Source organism: Prinia subflava, chromosome 8 (genome assembly GCF_021018805.1).
Source record: "Prinia subflava isolate CZ2003 ecotype Zambia chromosome 8, Cam_Psub_1.2, whole genome shotgun sequence".
NCBI lineage: Eukaryota > Metazoa > Chordata > Aves > Passeriformes > Cisticolidae > Prinia > Prinia subflava.
The window spans coordinates 9,438,019-9,457,085 of NC_086254.1; the positions used below are offsets into that span (position 1 = coordinate 9,438,019).

The window sequence follows — 19,067 nt, forward strand, 5'->3', positions numbered from 1 at the left end:
TGTGTTTGGGTATTAAGTGCAGTGTGCCTTTCCCACGCTTCATTTATCGTCAGTAACAAATATGATTATGTGAATAATCATAAACTGCCAGAGATTCCTTTTAGTTTGCACTCATGGAGGAATAAGATGGTGCAGTGCATATCTTGAGACTGATTTACGAGATTATGTGCAAAAAAATCACTCTGGAGAAATCAAATTACGCAACAGCTGCTGCTCAGCTGCAGTAAAACTTCCTGTGCTGCAATCCAATAAATCCTGCTCCCTTTTATTCCCTGCAGCTCCTGCACTGGGATACAATTTGTTACAACTGGCAATGAGAAATAGGCCTTTGTCACATTTTTGCTGGTGGTTAACCTGATTTGTGTAAGGCTAATCAGTGCTAAGAATGTTATTTACTACTTGGTTTTACTTTCTCAAGTGCTTGGCTCTGGTGCAGGAAGTCAGCGGAGGATAAAAATGTAACACTTGTGCTAGCACTTATCAGCTGTTCTTCTCAAGGTGATTATTTGAAAATTCTCTGTGTTGGAGTGACCATGGTGTCAGTTCACCACTGTGAGCAGCCACACAGACAAGATGATTTCTGATAACATTTATTTTCTGAGACGAAATAATAAAACAGTGGAGCTGCCACTGTAGAAACATCTGTGAAGTGCAATCAAAAAAATTCAGAATACAACTAACTTCTGCTGTAGGTATTTGAGAGAGGTTCTCTGGTAAAATATAACATTCTTTAGTTCTTAATTACTAAAGACAAATATTGCACCTGCCAGAGAAAGGGTTCTGCAGATTTACTCTTCAGCGAGGACAATTGGAGCTTCCTGCTGGCTTTTGAATATTCTCAGTGTTGCATCACTTGAAGAATGAAGTGCAGCTCACACATTTGTTATTCTTCCTACTTACAGAGGTGGATTAAGAGGAAGCAAAGTGATTTACATGGTCATGCACAAGAGAACATAAATAATGCTTTTGTGTTTGCTAATGAGAGCAGTAAGGTGGAAGTGGAATTCCTGTAAATGGCAGCAATGCCATTGTCTGGGAAGGGTCCTGGGATTCTCCTCACATCTCTGATATTTCTGTGTGCTGATATTAAAGAAATAACTCCTCTATTCCTCTGTCTTGATTTCCAGTGGAATAATATTGCTTTATAAATTTGAATTGCTGCTTCCTCAGGTATTGGGGACAGAGTTTCAGTAGGGGCTGTGGTGATGGGATATGGGCTCATGGGTTTAAATGAAGGGTAAATGTGAGAGAAAAAGGTTTTGTGGTGGATTCCTCATCCCTGGAAACATTCCAGGCCAGCTTGGATGGTGTGGAAGTGTCCATGGAGGGATTGGGGTGACCTTGAAAGGTCTCTTCCAACCCAAATAACTTTGATTACACCCCAGCCGAGAGGCAGGGGATGGTAAAACACATCAGGGGATTGAGCCATCCACGAAAGAAAAGGAGAGGAAATGAGTTTTTCTTGTGGCTCAGCTCTTCTGTCCCTGTGAGAATGCACAGGAGCTGGGAATGATGGCCTGAGGAGAGGCAGGGCTGGGGCTGTCACCTCTGTCACTGCTCTGAAGGCACACAGGAAAGGGACATCTGTCACTGGTGTCACCTCTCCAGCCGGGCTGTCTAAAAACACCTGACAGGAAAATTCAAAGCCCTCCCACTCCTCCAAGTCCAGATATTTTATTCAGATTTTTCCGCTCTTTCTGCTGCCGAGGGTGAGGGTTGTGTAAGTTCTGTGCATCATATGATGCTCCTGCTGGTGGTTACAACTGCTTCATGCTCAGTGCAGGTTACCTAAGTTACTATTTTAAGTAAATTACTGCCACTAATGACACAAACGGGGGAAAGAAATCAATAAAATTTCAATTTGACACAACTTTTTAGGCGAAGCCCTTCTGCTCTTAAGCCTTACAGGATTATTATTGTTTCTGTGGACTAAACCAGGCCAAATAGCTCAAGTTAAACCTATTAGAAAACTGGCGTGGATTTAGAGGCTCAGAACCATCTGGGAATGAGATCACACGTAGTGGTTCTTAATATAGACAGCTTTGTCATTACAGATCTATTTGAGAACCAATTAATTGGCACTGACCTAAAGCACTGTTGTGACACACTTGCATATGTAAAAAGGGTAAAAGTATTGTTGGGCAGAAATGTAATCTTGTTTTTTATATATATATATATTTAATTTCAAGGACAAAGTATAAAGAGAGCATTTGTGTAGAATGTTTTGAAGGAAAACACAAGTTTTTCCTCTGGCTATTTTTATCTATCCTTGTTTAGCACCTTGTTTTATTTCTTGGGTTTGGGGGTTTTTTTTCCCCTTTTTAAGTTGCCTCTTAAGTTTTTCTGCATTCTAGGTTTGAGTAACTACTCCCCACTTTTTACTGTAAATTAAATAGCTATAAATAATTCTATAGTATAAATAATACAGTGAAACAAACTTTTATATTTGGGAAAAAATAATGCTGAGATACAACATTTAAATGCCACATTAAGATTTTGCCGTATTAATTTAGCTGTATAATTAATTAATTTAATTATTAATTTATCACTCTATTAAAAAGCTAAAAATGTCAAATAGGAGCTTTTTAAGGGCAGCCAAGTACTGCGTAATTCTTTTCCATAAATGATCTGGGATTTTTTTTTTTTTTTAATGCTACTTCACTTATTTTTTGAGGATTTAAATACAGAATATCTTGGGCAAAGAAGACACTGCAGATATAATCTACCTGTTCAAATCACCAAAAAGAAACAGGTGAAGAGGCTTTAACAGTGGGAAAAGTTAATTTTTGTGTTTCTACACACTTGTGATGATGTTGCTGATGGTGAAGTCCTCGATGGTGAATAGATAAGAAGATTCTGTGGACAGGGAAGGTAATTTTGGTTTATTTTTGTTGATTCTGCAGTGGAAGAATCCGACATCATCGACCTGGAGAAGAGATACTGGCTGCTAAAAGCTCAATCCAGGACTGGACGCTTCGATCTGGAAACATTTGCCCCCCTCGTGTCCCCCCCAATCCATCAATCCCTGAGTGAAGGTATGGAATGAGAGCAGGGAGGAACAACCTGTGGTGGCTTTAAAAGGGCTGTTCTGAAATAACAGAAATAACAGAATAATAATAAGTTGGACAGAAATAACTTCACTGAGTTCTGAAAAACGGGAAAAGAGCCCTGAGAAATCTGTTTGTTGGGAAACCTGGACTGCTGAAGGAGGTGTTGCATGGCAGGAAATGTCAGGTTTCGTGGAGAAGTTGCCCTGTAGTTGCTTAAATTTTTTTTCTTAATATTCTGTAAATACAAAACAGACTGCTGGCCCTGAATGAGAGAACCTGGAGCGTTTTTAAACCGACAAAGGGGAGTTTCAGCTATTAAATGACAGCTCAAGTCAGCTGCTGTACCGTGCTCCAATGAGCCCCTCCTCCCTAAATTAAGGAAGATTTTATTCAGCAGACCCACTCAGGAGATTTGTAGGTTGTTATTTCTACTGCCAACCAAACTGGTGTGCCCAGTTGAAGGCACTCTGGTGATAACTGGAGGCTGCAGCTGTCCCATTGCCATTTGCTGCACGACATGAGGACAGTCAGGGATGTTCCCCTTGCACTCCAGCTCTGGTCTGCAGCCCTGCAGTGACAATTTTTTATTACCAAAAGCTTGGCTTTACTGATAAGTGACAGCAGCAAGTAATAAATGGGAAAGTCACCTGCAATGGTAAAAAAATCACAATTTATGTCCAGTTCTGTAGGGATGTATCCCCACATCCTTTTGTTTCTGAGTGTGTTTTATCTCCTTAGTGATTGGAACTTACACAGCTGCTGTGGGGAAACTTGAATAGTTTCTGGTCATTCTTTCCCTTCTGTAGAATCATTGTTGCTAAAAAAAAATAAATTATAGGATAAATAATGCTGAATGATTTGAACTCCTAAATGTTTTGAAGGCTGGTAGCTCCAGCTCTTAACTCAGGGCTGGATTTGCAGTGAAATTCAGGGATTTTCACAGGAATTTCTGTCAGGCATTTGGAAATTCTGGCCGTGCTGGTTCAGCTCCACTCTAAATCAGGCATTACAAGGAGGGTGTGAGGAGCAGGCTCGATTCCCTCCCCACCCCTGGCTGCATCAGCCATCCAGAGAGATCCCATTCACCTTTAAATGGTCTTAGTCATGCTTAATTACCTTTATCACACTTAATGAGAATAAATGACAAGTGTTTGTACTTCTCCTCACCCCTGCTCCCCATCAGGCCCTGGTGGAGGTGCTGGGTGCCTCTCTCAGGTGCTGTAACAGGAGATGCTTTTGTGGTTTGCAGGTTTGTTTAATGCTTTTGATGAAAACCGAGACAATCACATAGATTTTAAAGAAATTTCCTGTGGGCTCTCAGCATGTTGCAGGGGACCCTTGGCAGAGAGACAGAAGTGTAAGTATGCAAAATTTAATCGTTCATTTGGGAGGAGTTTTTCAGTTTGAACAATGAGGTTTAGTTGTTTACACCTTTTGAGATTGTTTTCCCACTAAACAAGTGACTTTAGAAGTTAAAAAAAAGAGAGGAATTTTAAATATCACTGTTTCCTTTTATAAAGGATTATTATACCTAATTATTATACCTAATTCCATGTATTTTACAGCTTATCAGTAGTTCCATGTAAATTATCTAACTGGGAAAAACTACATTTCACCAGTTCCTTTTGCAGTGTTCTGCATTTTGAGACAGAAGTGTGTATCTCAGTATAGAAAGTGCAAACACTTAGCTACTCATTATCTATAACAAAAACAAATGTCCTATTTGATTGTCTTGTGGTAAATGGCATGCTGTGACTTTTCACTGCCCGGCTCCCTGCAAGGTTCCTGTGTTTTGAAACACTTTTTGTTCCCTTCTTCTCTAAAACCACATTGTTGCAGCTTCCAAGCTGTAATTCCCTGGAAATTTCTGGATGCACACACGCCCCCTGCTAGGTCCCATCAGCAAACACAGCAGAGAACTGCAGGAATTGGATTGGGGTTTATTAAACAAAGCTGCTGCATCTCCTCCCCAGCACTAAAGCAGCTGCTGGGGGCTCTGCAGGCCATGGGGCTGCAAGGAATAAAAGAAAATGATTTATGGGGTGGTTCTAACTGCAAACTCATTCCCTGTGCCCTCAGTTTGCTTCAAGGTGTTTGACGTGGACCGGGACGGGGTCTTGTCTCGCACCGAGATCAAGGACATGGTGGTGGCACTTCTAGAGGTGTGGAAGGACAACAGGACGGACAAAATACCCGTGAGTGGTGTCTGGGGTGGATTTCCTTCTGTTTTCTGAGCCATCCCTCCACAGGAGGAGTGTTCCCCTTGTCTGGGGGGTCAGTGAGGTGCAGGCTCCCCTGAGCCCCTCAGGGCATGGGGACACGTGGCTGTCCCTTACCTGCAGAGCTGTCACCTGTCCCCAGCACAGGCTTTGGTTAGAATGTGTTCCTGACCTGCCCAGAGCTCAGTGGATTGTCTATAATATGTGTTCTTTCATATAAACACAGGTACAAACCCAGCTTTTTGTCTGGGAGCCCTTGGTTTGAATTACTGAGAGTTTCCAGCGTCTCTTACAGTTTTATTTTTATTCTGAGCACATCCTGCTGGGAGACTTGAACTCTGTTTTCTAATCCTTTTGTTGAAGGAGCTGGACATGAGTTTGTCTGAAATCGTGGAAGATATTTTACATGTGCATGATAACACAAAGGTAGGAATTTGCTGTTCTTTCCTTGTCATTTTTATACCCTGTTATCTTCAGCTTATTTATAAGAAAGTGCTTTCTTTAGAGCAGAGATGTGTCAATAAAAGAATCTTTTTCAAGAAATGTCAGTTTTCCATTAAAATTTACCACGTTGCTCTGTGAAAGAAAGAACATGTTTGAATTTTATAAGCCATTTTAATGCTTGAAGCTGAACCCAAAATGCATAACCAGATGAAATTAATTGGAAGCCTGCACGGTTTGCAAGGCTCTGCTGTGCATAACTAACACCAGTTTTAAATCTGATGCTTGACTTCTGTTCTGGGGAAACTGCTCTTTGTTTCCTGCTAAAATTGATCTTAAGAGAGAGTGCAGAAGTTTATTTTATATTTTATGCTGTGTCAAGACACATTATCCTCCAGTGGAAGCATCTGTCATGACACAACAAAAAAACCTTGGTAGTTTATATCTTGCTTTAAATGTAGCTGGGTGTAAATCTAATTATCTGTAATCCTCCTCCTTGCTCTTTGGAAACAGGAAATTTGGAGATATCCACAAAAAATATTGTGGAAGTTGCTTCCATTATTTCATCCTTTGCTTCACTAATTGGGAAGAGTGTCTGGGAAGGATAATTAATTTATGAAAAACTATAAAGAATGTCTAGAAATGCTTAATTACGTGTTTGAATAGTTGACTTGCCTGCTTGTACTCCAACAAAGCGGTGGGCAAATACTTTATTGTAATTCTTTAATTGCCAAACCTGTGGAAATTGTGGCTTCTCTCTGTTTCATCCTTTGAGGTTTTTATTGGTTGACTTCTTGAAAAAAGGGTAATTTATAATCAAGTGTACAGCAGTCCTGGTTTCCACAAAGAGTTAAAAAAGAAGACTACAGTCTTCAGAACATTTTTGTAGTTGCACCATCAGTGTAGTGCTGGAAAGAGCTGATGGTGCAGTAATTACATAAATTATTTAACCTCTTGTCGTGTGTTAGCTTTGACCTGGGTGAACTCTGCAGAAAATGGTCTGTGAGGAGAGGCAGGGTAACTGTGAAATGGGCTCTGAATGATATTGCCAGATTAAAAAATCAGATTGATCCCTCCACTGAATGGAAGATCGCTGTGACATGGTCAGTGTGATGAAGAATTGATGGGATTTGTGTTGTTAGGTGAGATCTCAAGGGCTTGGTGACCCAAACTGGTTTTTCCCAGCCCTCAGAGGAGGATGGAGGATGCAGGTGATGGACACTGGGTGTGATGGAGAGGCTCCACACTGGGCACTGTTCACCCTCTGTACATTGCCTGTGTTAGGCTAAAACTGCATTTTTTTTTCTTTCCCTGGATCAAATTTTATTTAAATAGTGGTAGATGCAATTTTTTATCAAATCCCTGGTTTTGTTATGCCTTGTATGAGACAGCTAATGAGCATTTTATCTCATTTTACCTCATTTTACCTGAACCAGGTTCATCTTTTGATGATTTTTTGGTTTTTCCTTCCCCTTCTCCTCCCTTCCAGCTCGGACACCTCACCCTGGAGGACTACCAGATATGGAGTGTGAAGAGTGCTCTTGCCAATGAATTTTTAAATCTGCTTTTTCAGGTATGTTTAGGGGAAAGCTAAGGTTGTAATTTACAGTAATTAACTGCTGAGCTTTCTGCATGGCCACGAAGTGCAGCATCAGCGTTTGTGTGCACAGGAGGGGATGTGGCTTTGCCTTGGCAGAGTGATTCTGGTTTTTATTTCTTTTTGCAGTGCATGGAGATGCCTAAAGCCTCATCTGTTCAGGAGAGCCTGGTGCACTGTTCAGAAAATGAAATTCCGAGTGTTTTCTGCAATTATATTTTCCATTAGACAAAGGCTGTGTTTGAAATGATTTTTGTGGCAAATCTTTGCCAAGAAAGTAACCCAGGGAATGGGAAAAAAAAATCTCTAATTCTTTCCCTTTATATTTTAAAACCAGTTTCCCTTTACATTTTCTGTTAAGGCCCTCTAAGGTACCTCTCATTGCTTCCTGAATGAAGCAGTCCTGGAAATCTGGGATCTCCTATCACTGTTCACTTGCAGAAGCTGAGGATTAAGTATGTGCTGAATTGGGTTTTAATTGAGCTTGAATTGGATTTTTCTAAATCCTTGAAATCCATATTTTAGCTCTGGCTCGCTTTGTGCAGAAAATAACCCTCAAAGAGTGTTTTCATCCACTGCAGTTTGTTCCTTACCTGCTTTCCTTTGAGGTTGATACTTGGAGTTTAAATTATAATATTAATAATCCTAACTGGCCTATGACTACTTTATAAATTGTATTTTAAATGATGCTTTCCCAAGAGCTTCAGGGTGATTTGAGTGAGAATATCCTGAGGCCACCAGCTACACCACAGCTGGAAAGAGTAACACCAGAAAGTTCTTCAAATTCATTTTATCTCTAATTACATCATGTTTGCTGAAGCTGCAACCTTCTCCACAAGGGCTGTCTTTATTTTTGGCCTGTCTGGCATCAAATATCCCCTCGTAACTAAATATTGATGAACTAACAAATATCCCTGCAATCTTGACAAAGAATGAATGAAGGTGTAATAAATCTGTCTTAATGCTGATTGCACATCACCAGTGTTGCACATTGCTCATTGGAAGTCTCATTTACAATGTTTTTTTTTTCCTCCTGGCATAGTTGCTGTGTTTTCATTTTAGATTTTAATTTTAATTTTTTTTGAATAACTTTATCACGTAAAGCACAGGGCAGAGTCTGCCATTGATTTATCTGAGCATTTATTTGAGGTGTCATTTGCCTCATCTGCAGACAGAAAAGCCAAATATTCTGAGTGGAAAGCTTGTCAACAAATGGGTTTGTTTGCAGAGGGGTTGGTGTATCTGAAGAATCTCATTTTAACTCAATGCTACACAAATTTAAAAAGAAACACCAGAGCCAGCTGTGTTGTGTGTGCTGGAAAATCTGTTTCTTCCCCCTGGCTAACGGCCTTTGTTTCATTCAGAGTGTGATGTGGTCTCTCTCCCTGTAATATAAATTTAAATAAGACATCTTAGCAGTGATTAGAAGTCTCCAGCTGAGATACAAATTGATATCCTCCAAAGAGACATCAGGGGAAGGCTGTAAATCACGGGGTGAGCAGCAAAACCATCTGGGAGGGTCCTGAGAGCCCTCCCTGCTCTGCTCCCTCCTGTGCAGCTCCCCCGGGACAGCAGAGGAGCAGGAGCCACCTGCACTGGGAATAAAACCCACCCAGAGCAGGAGATGGGGCCTGTCCTGCTGGGTTTGGTTCAAAAGTGAATAAAAAGAAGAGAAATTAAAATAGCAGCAGGCACTGAGGGAATGCCTGCACTTTGCAGAGTGATTTTGGGTTGGTTGCTCTGCTTTGAGCTTCTCCTCAGCCTCTCCAGTGCTTGTTTCCCTTTCAGTCCCTTCTAGAGCCACTCATTCCCAGCTTTTTCCCTTTCAATTCCTTTTAACTTTTAATTCACCCTCTTCCTGCACTCCCTCAGTTCCTCTTTCCCTCTCTCCAGCACACCCAGACATCCTGATTTGTGCATTTGTGATCTGTCACAGCCTGAAAATCATGAAAACTGCTTTTCTCTTCACATTAATGTTTGTGTGACATTTGACATTCTTGGTGCTTTTATCTTAACAGTGGAAACAAATTGGGAATCGCAGCTCAAAAGACTTTTTTATTAGTGATTTATTCCATTTTAAGTAATCTTGCTCCATTATTAAATGATGAAAAGTCTCATTTGAGTTGTTTTTTTGCCTGTTAATAGAATTTCTTTCTTTCTCCAGGTGTGCCACATAGTTTTGGGACTGCGCCCTGCCACCCCAGAGGAGGAAGGACAGATTATTAGGTGTGTGCTTTGCTCAGAAAATTAAATGGCTTTCAGATCCACCTTTTAGTGTTTTCAAAAGAACTGGAAATTCCCAGTTTGAGCTAAAAATTCCCATTCTTTCTGTGCAGAGGCTGGTTGGAAAGAGAGAGCAGGTATGGCCTCCAGCCAGGGCACAACTGGTTTCTCATTGCTATGCCCTGGTGGCACCAGTGGAAAGAATATGTCAAATATGTAAGTAGAATAATAATAATAATAATCTATACTGAATAAGTGATTTCTTGTCTTTCTGAATGTGCTGGTGGAAAAACCAGTGTGGAGGAAATGACTGCTGAACCAGTAATGCTCAGAATTGAGCATCTCCTGTCTCTTGGTGGAAAATAATTGTTCTGCTGAATCATTGTTATGTGGGGAGCTTTGCACTGTAATTTCATTAAGTTCTCATCTCTTTCATCATTCCTGCATCTTAAAATATTTTTTTGAATAAAACCCATGCTCACAGGAGCATTTCTTTCATGTTTTCTGATCCATTTGATAATAAAGCTGCCCACTTTGGGCTTGACTTGTGCCACAAATACACTTTGCATTTTCTGGACAGAGGAGGAAATTGGTATAATTTGCTTTAGAGACAACGACAAAAAGTAGTCTAATACTCAATCAAAGGAGTCCTGCTAAAACTTTATAGATACAGGATGCTCTTTAATACACTGAAATTAAAATATTTAAGCCAAAGCACCACTGAATTGTACAAAATACAGAATGATGAATAAATCTAATAAAATTTAATTGGAGAGAAATATTATTTGCAGGCTAAACAAGTGAAATAAACCTCTCAAAAGAGTTTCTATACCCTTATAAGTAATCATATAAGTACTTGATTTGTTTTATAAAAACAAATAGCTGAAAGTACTCTGAGAACTGCAACGAGTGCATTAATTAACCTTGTAATGACCATTATTCTTTGTGCACAATAAATTGGCCAAATGAGGGTTGAAATGCCAGAAATGCCAGGTAATTTGATCCTTACCTGATGTGCACAGGATTTCACCCCTAATCCTTTGCCATTACTCACTGCAGAAATAAAAAACCACCAGAATTTCTGTGAAAATGCTGCAGGTTTGAGGAAGGAATGTGGTTTTGGTTTTGTGCTTGCTGTTCTCATTTAACCCTATAAACGTCAAGTCCTCAAATATTTACAGTCTGTAACTACATCTGTTTAAAACCAGGTGTATTTTTCTGTATCTAGGTAGGGAAAAGAATTTTGGAATTCTGACTCTGCAGAATGGTTTATTTGTTTGTTTTAACAATTTGGGGAGTTTATTTCTGCTGATTTTTTTTGCTGGTATATACAAAATCATTTTTCCTTCAGCAAATCTTGTGATGTACAAAAGTGATCACAGAGCTGTGAGTTTTTGGTGGTTGGTTTGACTGACATGTCTTTGATCTTGGCTCATAATTAACTTTTCCATTTCTTCCCAACTGTAGGATGCAAACCCAGTTGTGGTAGAGCCTTCATCTGTCTTGAGTGGAGGTAAGAATCCCCTCGTAGCTGCTGCAGCCAATGCCCCAGAACAGGGAGAAGACAAAATGGGAGGTCTTAATGACTCCAGTGCACCAGAAGAAAAGTTTTCAGATAATATTTCCACTGCCTCAGAAGCCTCAGAGTCCACCAGCAGCAGTAAGCATCTTATTTCCTTGGAGGTTTCATGTAGAACAGCTTTTACTGCACACTGCATGGACCCCCCAGCCAGGGAGATAACACAGCTTGGATTGCAGGATTTTTAGGATTTTTTTGGGATTTTTTTAGTGTGTGGTGGCTAAACACAAAGTCTGGTTTAACAGCAGTTCATCTGTTTTACTGGGATTCATTTCCAGAATTATTTTCAAGGTATTTTTTGTCCTATCTTTTATTTTCTGAGTGGGTTCTTCCCCCCACTTTCACATTAAGTTGTTTTAAGCTGGTTGATCCTATACTCTGCCATGCAATGATAGTAAAAAGAGAGAAGAAACAGCACAAAAACATGAGGAAAAGCACAGTTGTAGTTTTACAGGGCATGTGATTTAAATTTGAATGAGTTTGTGCACATCCTAAGAGCTATCTTGTGAAAGAGATTTTAGTCCAGATTTTCAATGAGTTCTTGTGAGAATTGGAGATTTTTTTTTCCTTGTAAGGCAGCTGAAGGTTGCATCTTCTATTTTAAAATCATAACTTCAATTGAAATTAGGTAAATTACTGTGATGTTTTTGGGGTAGAGGGGTTGGGGGAAACAAAGGGCAGAAAGACAGAGGTTCTTTCTTTTAATTTTTATTTTAATTGAAATTTCTTTTAGTTCTGCATGACCAAAGCAGCTTCTATAAGAATAAAACCATTTGCCTTTTCAAGGAAAGATAAATCAAGGCATTATTGGATGTGTCTTCAGTTCTGTATATGAGTTTTTAGGAGTTGTTCAAACATCCAGATAACAACTAAATGCTCATGCAAAGCTGGTTAGGCTGTTTCAGAGCTGTGTTTGTGTAATCATGATACAGAAAATATAAAATACAATATAAAATCATAAATCCTTCTTGGAGAGATAACAGATGGATCCCTCTGGAGGTGGAAGAGTTGCATGTTTCACTGCAGGATGAAGGGCAGCAAACTCCATATTTTTTAAATCCAGGATACGAGAGTGTAACTCATCCCTTGGTGGTTTATGGGATCAGGAGCTGAATTATTTCTGGTTTTTCTCTTGCTCTGTGCACAGACACTCTGTACCCTGGCACCCCTGGCTCCGAGGTGAGCTTTGCAAGGCAGCACAACACTTCAGACAATAATAACCAGTGTTTGCTGGGCTCCAATGGGAATTCCCTGCTGCAGCTGAACCCCCAGAAACCAGGAGCTATCGATAACCAGCCCCTGGTGACACAGGAGCCAGTCAAGGTAAAGAGAGGAAAAGCATATTTTAGCTTTCTTCTACCACAGCTTTTTTATGTTGGCTTTTTTCAGCTTAATTCCGAATTAACGTTGCTCTGTCATACAGCAAAATTTGGATTTCTTACTCTTATTTTAAGAGGGGAAAATGGTGTTCTGCTTCTACAGCTCTTGTGTTTTGTAAGAACAGAAACATTCAAAATGTTCTTACAATTGGAAAGGTATTTATGAAAAGACAGCTTGCAGCATTACGTGTAAAATACTTGGATAATCAAACACTTCAGCGTTTCCGTCTAAATATGAATTTACTGCTTTTGCATAACAAAATAACAAAACAAAACTGATAGTTTTTGTAGTATGAATGCAAATAGAACATGAAACACAGACCAGTGCTGGGCAGAGATGGGATTTTTTTTGTTCAGAGTTGGAGTAGGTGACACAGAAGCAAAACACATGAATTTTGTACTGCAGAGGCTTTTAGAGAAACAGTAAATAATGAGACTTGAACGTTAATTACTGTTACATTTAACTACCATCTCTCAGTGTGAAAAGCAGCTGCTAATTGTTACTTAGAAGCCTTTTAATAATTAAAGAGCGTTCTGTGTTCATGAACTAAAATCACTGTGGCTGTGCACTAATTTCTCCACTTGAGATGTGACAAAACCCCTTCTTTTTTAAAGGCTGCATCATTAACCATGGAGGGTGGAAGGTTAAAGAGATCCCCACAGCTGGTGGAAGGAAAGGATTACGTGATGGTGCCAGAACCAGTTTGGAGAGCACTTTACCACTGGTATGGAGCAAACCTGTCCTTGCCCAGGCCGGTGAGTTGTGATTTTAGACATTTTTTAACAAACAAATTTGTCCAGTGGCACGAGGTAACCTCTGAGAGTCATCTCCTGCTTCCTCCTGTGTCTTGAGGAGCAAACTGGGAATAGGCAGCCTCCAGACTGGCCCTGGATGGAAAGTTGGGGCTGTTTAGCTGCAGGTTGGCAGCACAATCCCAGGAGGGTCTTGCAGCAGGGCAGAAGTGCTGCTGGTGTTTGCTAAAGCACACAAAAATAAACCTGAGGTCAGTTTAAAAGCTTTGCCATCCAAACTCTCCTCGTCAGAAGCTGAGGAACAGTTAAAAAGCTATAAAATGCAACACGTGCAGCTCTGAAAAGCTGTTCCTTGTCTCTGACAATTCCATGAACTGGGGGGAGGCACCAGTTGCTCCTTCAGGTTCAGCATCACAGAAACACAAATGGCAGAGTCTGGGGAGGAGCTCAGAAGCAGCTGGCAGCAGGTGAGTGCAGGAAGAACAGCCCCAGACTCTTCTCTGTCAGAGTGGCTGCTCCTGAGAGCTGGAGCTGCAGGAGTTTGCTCCTTGGAAATGTTGGGAACTTTCTCTTCAGTTTCTCTTGAGTGTGTTTATTCCGTGGGCTGGTTGGTTTGTTCTCTGTCAGGTCGTCCCTTGTAGGAGATGCACTTAAAAAAAGGGATGTGAGGGGACTTTTGTGCTGGTAGCAATAGGTTTTTGGTGGCTGGTGTCACAAACATTGAGTGGCACAGATGGGAGAGGATTATCTCTATGATTTTTGACAATTTGGTCTGTTGGCTCCAGTGCAGACAATTATTTTACAGGGAAAAATCACTGGCTTTTTACCTCCTCCCACACATTCTCCATGGAAACAAACACCTTTCATGATCCAGAAAAGGCCACATCACTTTATACACAAAGTAATGTGCTTTTTTTTCCCCTCAGAAAATGTCATCACCATTGTTTTTGTTGTAGCTGAAGTTGAATACCGAGGCTCTTCAGTGTGGTACCTTCCTTCTCACAGCTTGAGCTGTTTTCTTCTGCTTCACATGGTCACAAAAAGACTGAAGATTCCTTCCATTTCTGCTTGTATATTTGGGCAGATCTAGGTGGCAAAATCCCTGTAGAAATGACAGCTGAAAAACTGCAAAATATGTTTTGGGGTAATTTCAGCTTTTTCTGTCAACACAGCAAAATGCAACAGAAGTAGGTTGCAGCCTGTTTGTACAAATATGAAGGTTTTAAGTCAATCCTGTGGTTCACAAAGTTCAAACCCAATGTCTTATCCTGCATTTGTCAGTTCTTTCAACAGCTGTGAAACTTTTATGTGGAAGTATTATCCACTGAGTGGAATTAATGAGGTTCATTGTGGATTCACATATATTCCAAGAATTATAAAAATATTCTTTCCATGATGTGGTGCAGAGAGTGATGCTGCTCTAAATAAGGTGTTTGCTTTTGACAACCTGCAGCTAATAAGCTCCAAAAAGTGCTTAGGAATCAGGAAATTGTCATTCCTGGGGATATTTGCCTAAAACCCCACGAGCAGTTCCGAATTTTTATCTCCTCATAAAAGAGTTTGTTTTTTTAATAATTAATCACTTTTTAATGATTGAACCACTTCTTTTCCTATTGCTATTCCCTCCAAACTTGCAAAAGGGAATCTTTAAAGTGTCCCAAACGTGTTTTGCAGGTGATCAAGAACAGCAAGACCAACGTTCCGGAGCTGGAGCTGTTCCCTCGGTACCTGCTGTTCCTGCGGCAGCAGCCGGCCACGCGCACCCAGCAGTCCAACGTCTGGGTCAATATGGGTATGATGAGCCTCAGAATGTTCCCTCAGCATTTGCCCAGAGGTAACTTAAGAATGCAGCAAGAACCACCAACAAACCCCCCTGTGCAGTTTCTAGGCCAGCCCAGGTCGGGGGAGCTTCCTGCGCTGCGTTTGTGCTCCAGCTCGATGGCCCTGCAGCAGAGCTGCTCCAGGGGCTTCCCCTGCCCTCCCCTCTGGGGAAGAGGCAGCAGGGAGGACCCAGGGGCTTCCCCTGCCCTCCCCTGCAAGAAAGAGGCAACAGGGAGCATCTGCAGGGCTTCCCCTGCCCTCCTCTCCAGGGAAGAGGCAGCGGGGAGCACCCAGGGGCTTCTCTTGCCCTCTCCTCCAGGGCAGAGGCAGCAGGGAGCATCCAGGGGCTTCTCCTGCCCTCTCCTCCAGGGCAGAGGCAGCAGGGAGCATCCAGGGGCTTCTCCTGCCCTCTCCTCCAGGGCAGAGGCAGCAGAGCTGGTCCAGGGGCTTCCCCTGCCCTCTCCTCCAGAGCAGAGGCAGCAGGGAGCACCCAGGGGCTTCTCCTGCCCTCTCCTCCAGGGCAGAGGCAGCAGGGAGCATCTGCAGGGCTTCTCCTGCCCTCCTCTCCAGGGCAGAGGCAGCAGGGAGCACCCAGGGGCTTCCCCTGCCCTCCTCTCCAGGGAGGAGGCAGCAGAGGGAGCATTTAGTTGATTACCACTGTTATGGGTGAGTTGGGAGTGAGAAATGAGCACTGCAGAGCTGAACTGATGTGAAGAGCCAGAGCTGGGCATTCCCGTTTCAGGAGTGATTCCTGCAGCCATGGAATAGGTGCCTCTGTGCCTCTCTGATAGTGGCACAATAAATTCAATTAATGCTCAGCCAACTGCTCCTGAGTTACTTGGGCAGCTGGGCTTTGATGCCCAAAATTATTTAATGCTCTTTAGAGAGTGATGAAATGAATGGAATATGAAGACTATAATTTGAAGGAGTTCAAAAAGACATTAATTAAATATTAACACTCAGCTAAAATTCTGTTTGTCATAATTGTGGTGGTAATGCTGACCAGAAGATTGTACAAGAGTAATCTTTAGGTTGTGGCTTCACATTTCAGCCGAGGCGTTGCAGGATTTGTCTGCAGTTCCCAGTTTGCCTCGCACAAGAGGCTGGAAGGAATCCCCAAAAATGGGCTCACCTGACTGCTGAAAATTCAATCCTTCAGCCTTGCTAGTGTGGTAAAACAGAATGTGGGTAAAACCCTGATACAGGTGCTCAATTTTTAGTGTGGTAAAACAGAATGTGGGTAAAACCCTGATGCAGATGCTCAATTTTTCACTCTCTGGTGGGATCTCAGCCCTGTGTGGTCAGCAGCTGCCTGTGCCATCGAGCTGTGCTGCACAAACTGCCTCTGCCCAAATTCAGCTTTCCTGCCTGACCTAATCCAATGGAAACTGCTTGGTTTGGACACCCTAAAATGCCCACACTCCAATGAAGAGAATCTTCTCGTGTGCCAAATTTGATCTTGATTTGAAATTACTTTGCATTGCACTAATTTGATTGTCCAATCTGTTATTAATCTTGTGGAGTTCTCAGATGTGCTTTCTTGCTGTAATCTTACAACTAATCCTCTGATCCCTAATCTCAGAAAATGTTTTCTTTTAAAAAAACCTGAGCACTTTGCTTGGTACACTGAAGCCAGACTGATGCTTTGCTGATTATAAGGTATCATTTTCTCTCTTGTCAAATTGCATGTGATAATGTAATGCTGCACCTTTTCATGTTGTACTGTTTATTTTATTGAAATCTTTTAACAATAGAATTGTGGCACTTTTCAGGCTACTTAAATATTGCACTTGCCCAGTTTGGGTTTGGCTGGATAATAAAAGTTTTTCATGTTTATAAGGAGTGGAGAACTTCTGAATTTTAAACATAAAAAGCTCAGAAAAAAAAACCCCTCCTCTTAAAGTTGGTCTCATCTCTAGTGCAAATGTTTTATTTAAAGGTGAGCTCCCATTAGAAAGAGCAGCAATCTTGACCAATTTATTTGTTGTTGCAAATGTGAGCTCGTTGAGAAATTTTGGTGGAAATCCCAGGTGTTTTCACAGAATGTTTTGAGGAATTTAGTTCATAAGAAATTTAGTTATTAAGAGTACTTAATATTGTGAGCTGCCAGTCTGATCCCGTGTGCACAGATCAGCATTCACCCCACAGAAGAGCTGAAGTGAAGTCATGCTACTTCCAAAAATAGTCAAACTGGTTTTTTTAACTTGATTTTACTTACAACATTCTCTCAAAAAGGAAATTCTTATGAAATTTCGAAGTTTTTTATTTTGAAAATTCCCTTTGCCTCTCACACCGTGTCTTTAAGAGACAAAAAAGAACGGTGAGAACTTGTAAAACTCCCCTGAATTTTTTATTTCCCATGAGAATCTCAGAGAAGCAATTTTCTAATAGGTTTTGCCAAGAAGGGAGGGATTTTATCTACTTTGTGACAGCAAAATTTGTTGTCCCAAAGACTAACAACTGAATTTCCACCTAAACACAAGCACTCCAAATATCAAATAATTTTACACACAGCACCTTCAGTGTGCGATTGTTGATGTGACCTCTGGATAAATCCATTTTCTCACTGGCTGCAGGGAATGTCCCCTCCCCAAACGCTCCCTTGAAAAGGGTTTTGGCTTACACGGGCTGCTTCAGTCGCATGCAGACCATCAAGGAGATCCACGAGTACCTGTCCCAGAGGCTGCGCATAAAGGAGGAGGACATGCGCCTCTGGCTCTACAACAGTGAGGTAATCTGGCTCCTTCCCCTTCCTTTTAGTATTATTTTTAATATATTATGTGTTTTTGTTCCTTTCCAGAATATGTTAACTACACGTGCGCAGTGGTTATAAAGATGCTTCACAGTTAAAGATTGTTGCTGTTTATTTTTGGGGTTTTTTTTGGGCTTTAGTTTCCATTTGAAATGGGAAAAAATAGGGAAAAAATGGGGGGAAAAATGGGAAAAAATGGGAAACAAAAGGGAAAAAAATGGGGGGAAAAATGGGGGGAAAATGGGGGAAAAATGGGAAACAAAAGGGAAAAAAATGGGGGAAAAAATGGGGAAAAATGGGGGGAAAATGGGGAAAAAATGGGGGAAAAAATGGGGGAAAAAATGGGGAGAAAATGGGGGAAAAAAGGGGAAAAAAAGGAAAAAAAAGGGGAAAAAAAGGAAAAAAAAGGGGAAAAAAAGGAAAAAAAAGGGGAAAAAAAGGAAAAAAAAGGGGAAAAATGGGGGAAAAAATGGGGGAAAATGGGGAAAAATTGGGGAAAAAATTGGGGAAAAAAATGGGGGAAAAATGGGGGAAAAATGGGGGAAAATGGGGAAAAAATGGGGAAAAAATGGGGAAAAAATTGGGGAAAAAATTGGGGAAAAAAAAGGAAAAAAAATTGAAAGGGTTTCACCTCAAAGTGTTTTACATGCAGAACTCTAATTCTATTATGGGTTTATTTTTTCTCCTGCAGAACTATCTCACTTTGCTGGATGATGAAGACCACAGACTGGAATACCTTAAAATCCAAGATGAGCAGCATTTAGTAATAGAAGGTATAAAAAGCATAATTGATTATACCTCCAAAAATAGAAATTTACAGAGGAAACCTATGGGGAGGTGATGGTAAAGCTAATTTAGGAAAGTTTACATTTATTTTGTCCCTGTTTTGAAATACATTTGGATCTCTTGTTGGTTTGCAACAACACAAAATAATGGTGGTGGGCTCATGAACTGGTTTGTTCAGATCTGGTGGATCTTTATTGAGAATTAGAATAAGCACTGAAAAATTTGGTATTCAACAGCAAAAACAATCCCAAGGCTGCTTCCTAAAGATGTTACTGGTGTGGCTGGAGGGATGCCAGTGTTAGAATGAGTTCCAATAATGATTAGAAACATTGAAATGGAAACTAGCAAAAATAATAGCTAGAAGTAAGCACATTTCTAATCCCAAATATTAGAAAATTTTAATTAAACCTCTTTGTTTGAGCTGTGTAAGCTCTCTGGAGTAAGTAACAATTTTTAAAAACCCCTTT

At 40.9% G+C, this 19,067-nt stretch overlaps 1 protein-coding gene across 3 annotated transcripts in view; it reads left to right on the forward strand.

The window, feature by feature from the left end:
* USP32 (ubiquitin specific peptidase 32) overlaps positions 1-19,067 on the forward strand; it is a 62,124-nt gene that overhangs the window by 31,058 nt on the left and 11,999 nt on the right. The window contains exons 6-18 of one of the 3 annotated variants that reach the window (XM_063402855.1): positions 2,904-3,035; positions 4,300-4,407; positions 5,130-5,245; positions 5,633-5,695; positions 7,200-7,283; positions 9,472-9,533; positions 9,644-9,746; positions 10,998-11,190; positions 12,257-12,432; positions 13,104-13,244; positions 14,916-15,075; positions 17,639-17,793; positions 18,506-18,587. In XM_063402855.1, coding sequence (XP_063258925.1) covers positions 2,904-3,035; positions 4,300-4,407; positions 5,130-5,245; positions 5,633-5,695; positions 7,200-7,283; positions 9,472-9,533; positions 9,644-9,746; positions 10,998-11,190; positions 12,257-12,432; positions 13,104-13,244; positions 14,916-15,075; positions 17,639-17,793; positions 18,506-18,587 — 1,575 coding nt within the window. The remainder of the gene's footprint in view (positions 1-2,903; positions 3,036-4,299; positions 4,408-5,129; positions 5,246-5,632; positions 5,696-7,199; positions 7,284-9,471; positions 9,534-9,643; positions 9,747-10,997; positions 11,191-12,256; positions 12,433-13,103; positions 13,245-14,915; positions 15,076-17,638; positions 17,794-18,505; positions 18,588-19,067) is intronic. The other 2 variants (XM_063402856.1, XM_063402857.1) reach the window with 2 other exon arrangements.